The sequence below is a fragment of the Austrofundulus limnaeus genome, unplaced genomic scaffold (assembly GCF_001266775.1).
Source record: "Austrofundulus limnaeus strain Quisiro unplaced genomic scaffold, Austrofundulus_limnaeus-1.0 Scaffold4, whole genome shotgun sequence".
Classification (NCBI taxonomy): domain Eukaryota; kingdom Metazoa; phylum Chordata; class Actinopteri; order Cyprinodontiformes; family Rivulidae; genus Austrofundulus; species Austrofundulus limnaeus.
In genome coordinates this window covers 2,542,872-2,547,424 of record NW_013952406.1, presented here as the reverse complement: position 1 = coordinate 2,547,424, position 4,553 = coordinate 2,542,872, and the positions used below count along the sequence as shown (strand labels likewise).

At 36.5% G+C, this 4,553-nt stretch overlaps 1 protein-coding gene across 4 annotated transcripts in view; it reads right to left on the bottom strand.

Annotated features, from left to right (window-relative positions):
• atp6v0a1a (ATPase H+ transporting V0 subunit a1a) overlaps positions 1-4,553 on the bottom strand; it is a 17,216-nt gene continuing 12,663 nt past the window's right edge. The window contains exons 19-22 of one of the 4 annotated variants that reach the window (XM_014023210.1): positions 4,300-4,344; positions 3,765-3,882; positions 3,482-3,653; positions 1-809 (exon numbers count right to left, since the gene is read on the bottom strand). In XM_014023210.1, coding sequence (XP_013878664.1) covers positions 716-809; positions 3,482-3,653; positions 3,765-3,882; positions 4,300-4,344 — 429 coding nt within the window. In that variant the 3' untranslated portion in view covers positions 1-715. The remainder of the gene's footprint in view (positions 810-3,481; positions 3,654-3,764; positions 3,883-4,299; positions 4,345-4,553) is intronic. The other 3 variants (XM_014023217.1, XM_014023223.1, XM_014023230.1) reach the window with 3 other exon arrangements.

Here is a 4,553-nt window from a genome sequence, read left to right as displayed (position 1 = left end):
TTAGACCAGCTGTTAACACTTTATTAAGAAAGTGAAGCACATTTAGTGATAATTTGTAGTTTATTCAAACGGGTGTACGTTGTTGTTGACAGATTACATTTAGTTTTTCACCAAGATCGATGCTACAGAAGAAACTTCAATWGCTACAGATTGTTTAAACATTACCCATTTATTAATTCTTCTTTTCTAAATGTACGCTGACAGAGAAATACAAAATGTAAATAATCACACAGATGGAGGATAACACATGAACTTAGAGGGAGTTAATTTTCAGATACATGTTGACTGAAGTTCCTTTTAGAGCTTTAAAAGCTCATCCTGAGATTAAATGCAGTTTCCGAAGCACCGGYTTGTGTTTTAGAAACTGAAGCAGCACTGACACAGGACAACAAGAGAAGAGTGTGGAGAAAAAGCACACTAAACTGAAGGAAATGAACACTTATATCGTATTAAATTAGTCAACATACTCACCACTGGGCAGATCTGGTTTATCATTTGTACTACACTCTCACAAAAATACAAGTTTTTATAAAGAAAAGACTGTATAAATAATAAACTAAATAAAACTGATAAAAAAGATTGCATTTTGATGGATAGTAATTTCTCTGATGATTCTTCTGATGAGTTATGGTGATGAATGGAAATCTAATCACACAAATGGGGAAAAAAAAAAGATTCAGCAACACAGATTCTTAAGTGACATTAAAGAGTTATTTCATTCTTCACATCTTCCATCTAGGATGCTTTCGAAGGTAAATGGGAGGAACTTGAAGCCTTGACCGGTGTAAAACTTGTTTTGGAACTCCACCCTGTGGGGAGAAAAGAAGATGCAGTCAAAAACCACAAAGCATTTTAGCTCCATTTTTCTCAGGACAGCAGTGATGCTGGAAGACCAGCTGRGTAAAACTGAACGGAGCGGTCCCGGCTCATGACCTCTGTTCTGGATTCCAGTCTGCATACATTCATGTCTACATCCTGAACCTGATCCCAGGGCTGGACACATCATACTCCTTCCTTCAGAAAAACGATCAGGATCTATTTTTAAGTTTATCGGTAGTTGACGGCTGGATGACCTTTTAACCACGGAGTCATGAATGCTCGTCATTTGAAAAGTAGACACATTACTGCCCTCCAAAGAGCTCCAAACAAGCAAAGCATGTGCTGCTTCTTATGTACACTCAAGCTTGTACAGTTTTACAAAAAAATATGAAAACTACTGACTTCCCAACTGGTGATACTTATATATTAAACGTTTATTGATAAAAGGTTTGAAGGACACCATCTCAGAAACCACAAGAACATTTAGTAAATCCTCTAAATGTCTTAATTTTTCTTTTAGAACAGAGAATCATTGTTCAGCAATCATCTGATTATTTGGTGGGGTGACTACAACTAATTTCTCCAAAGCCCCTCTGCCAGTTTGTGGGAGGAAGCCTGTGCTTTCTAAAAATAAAACCATAATAATGTACTTGTTTCAATACTGGTTTGATCTGTAATCCTAAAACCAGGATCATATTCAGTAATGCTGGTGGTGGTGGTTGAACCACATCAAGCTAAAGAGACACCCTGCACCTCAAAAAGGACGTGGACTTTCCAGACCACAGGCCATGACAGAACACAAATGACTAGAAGCCACAGTTTTACGTTTTAACTGGTTCACACTCTTATTGACTGGTACTATTGGATCTGGTTGCCAGTTTTTTGGGGAGGATGTAGTGAAATTTTCAATTTAATAATAAGAAAAACTGTCCTATTTAATAACTTCATTTATACGTCTGTGTGTAAGACAGTCAGCTGAGAAACTGAGCTCTGACATGTTGTAGCCAGCAGGAGGCGCTAACGCTCTAAATTAAACTCCACCTTCTCAGAATATTTTATAACAATGAAAAAAATACAAAAAACAAGAGATTTGTATTCAAAGAGGCAAAAGCTGAATTCTGTACAATCCGTAAAAACACATTTGTACATAAACAGGTATCTATATACTCGTCACATGGAACCCAGGATTCACACAACACTCATTTTTTCTGGATGTTCAGTAAAATAATTTACTTTTTAATTATATGTGTTGGAAAGTGAGGTGGGGGAGCATTGGGAATGTTTCTTTAATTACAAATTAAATTGTTTACTATTTTTAGCTTCATCACTGTTAGATATTTTATTATTTATTGTTTATATTTGTTTTTATTGTCTGGAGGGACTACAGATGTAAATTAGTTTAAGGCTAAATCTGGTGCAACGCATCAAATGTTTATTTTACATTTATGTTTTAATTGCACACTGTCCGGATTAAATAAAAATTCAAAAATAATAATTAAGTTCCAAATGTGGAGGAAAAGGTAGAGCGATAGTGCTTTGGTTAAAACATTGGCAATAATTTAATTTTTTCAAAATCTGAACCTTATGAATGGATCATTTGGATTAACGGTCTGAAATATAATGTTAAAGACCTTTTTTGAGCAATAGTTACAATAAAAACATGATTTTGAGCTAAAAAGCGTTAAATATTTGTCATTTTCTTGCTTTTACCTTTCCAGCTGGTAAATCTTAATATCAGCAGAAATCTATAAAGTACTTGAAAAAATTAATTAAATTCAATTCAATTCCCATTCAAAAATACTTTATTGATCCCAGAGGGAAATTAGGTAAATAAAAGTAAACATACCTTCACAGAAAATGACTTTGCTAAAAATAAATGTCACTKATGAGAAAAGTACTCAAGTAAAAGTCATAAAACTGTTCACAAAAAATGGGAAAGTAGAAGTAAAAGTAATTTTCCACGCTCTGTAACAAATAAACTGTTAAATTTACTGAACCAAACTGGCTCCACAAAACCGAGTTGAGTAAATTGGTCAATTTCGTTAAAATAAAATATTTATACTGCCTCAAATTTACTCTACTAGGTTTAGTGGAAATAGTTGACATGATTTGGTTGAGTAAATACAACATTTAATTTGTTTTTTAGAGCACATGAACAAGTCCTTTCATGATGAGTTCAAACAGATTTAATTTGCAACGAGTGTTTAACTTTAAAGTAAAGAAGTAAAAGTACTATCTTTAGGTTTTAAAAGTAACGAAACAAAAGTAAAAGTCACGACTTAAAAAAATAATTGGTAAAATTACAAATCCTCAAAAAGGAATTACTTAAGTACTGTAAAAAGTAAATGTACTTAGTTACTATAAATCTCTGAATATCAGAATACTTTGAGGTTTCCTCTTTATAATGTCAACAATTCATCATTAGAAGAAACTAAAAATAGGATTCAGATGAAACATCAACGAGTTATCTTGATTAATGAGACAAATCGAGGCATATCTCTGGAACTCATGAAATCAGGACGATCATCAAAATGTAGCATAAAAAGCAGGAATCTGACCTAATCCTCAGTTCGATGTGACGAGTCAGAAACAGAAGCTCAACAGCAACACATTAGGCAAAACYCTAAATAATAATGATGAGTACAGAGTACTGGAAACTTACCAGTGCAGTCGAAGTGCGTGCAGGAAGGCTGACAGGCCTTCCATAATGAGAAGAATAGTCACTGTGAGAACAGCAAAGAAGAAAAAGACGAGGGACACGACGATGAAGCCTGCGAAGCCTTTAGTYGAAAGGCCGACACGCATCACCATGGACCACAGCACCTCTGACAACTCTGTTACACCCAGCGTTAAATCAAACAGAGTCAACATGTTAGAAGWATTTTCAATCAAAATTCAGTTTTAAGTTCACCCTAAGATATATGTGTTGAGCCTGTGTGCCTTACGTGCATGAGCCAGGCTGAGGGCCCAAAGCCTCAGATAGGAAGCCGTGTTGGAGATGCAGCCCAGACAGTACTCTATGGTGTGGATCGCCTGGTGAACTGCCATGTCCGCAAAGTTAAACTGAAGGTAAACATACCTGCGTGTCAGCATGAGACTTTAAAAGACATTTTAACAACAAGTCGTGGGGGTTTAGAAAGGATGCCTCTGGTTCAATGCACTGATAATTCCAGTAACTGACAAGGAAGACATAAACTACGACGGATTAATGGATTAGCAAGCCCAAATAAGGAGAGGCACCTTCGCCTTAAGACCCTGTGAAACCCCGAAGATTAGCCATTATGCCAATACCTCATGCACATCACCTAAACCACAGGGAAGCATTGATCTATGGATGCCCACGCCTGACCGAACACACCTGCTACCACAAACATCCCCACAACCAGCACTGCCGGGAGCAGCAGCAACACGTGACAGAAGGACTACAGGACATGCATTTGACAAGAAAGGATAGCGGTGCAGCGTGAGCTCCTGTCCTACCTCTTCCTCTTCTTGCGCCTTGAAAGCAGGTAACAAAACGCAACTCTTGGTTATTGAAAACACGTACACAGACAAAAAATAAACACAAGAAAGTMAGAAGAGATTACAGTTATACATTGATGAAAAGAAGTGAAAGTTTCAGAGCATGCCAACGTCCTGCTCACCAACAGTCAGAACTAGGCCTGTCACGATAACAAATTTTGCTGGGCGATTAATTGTCTCAAAAACTATTGCGATAAGCGATAATATTGCCT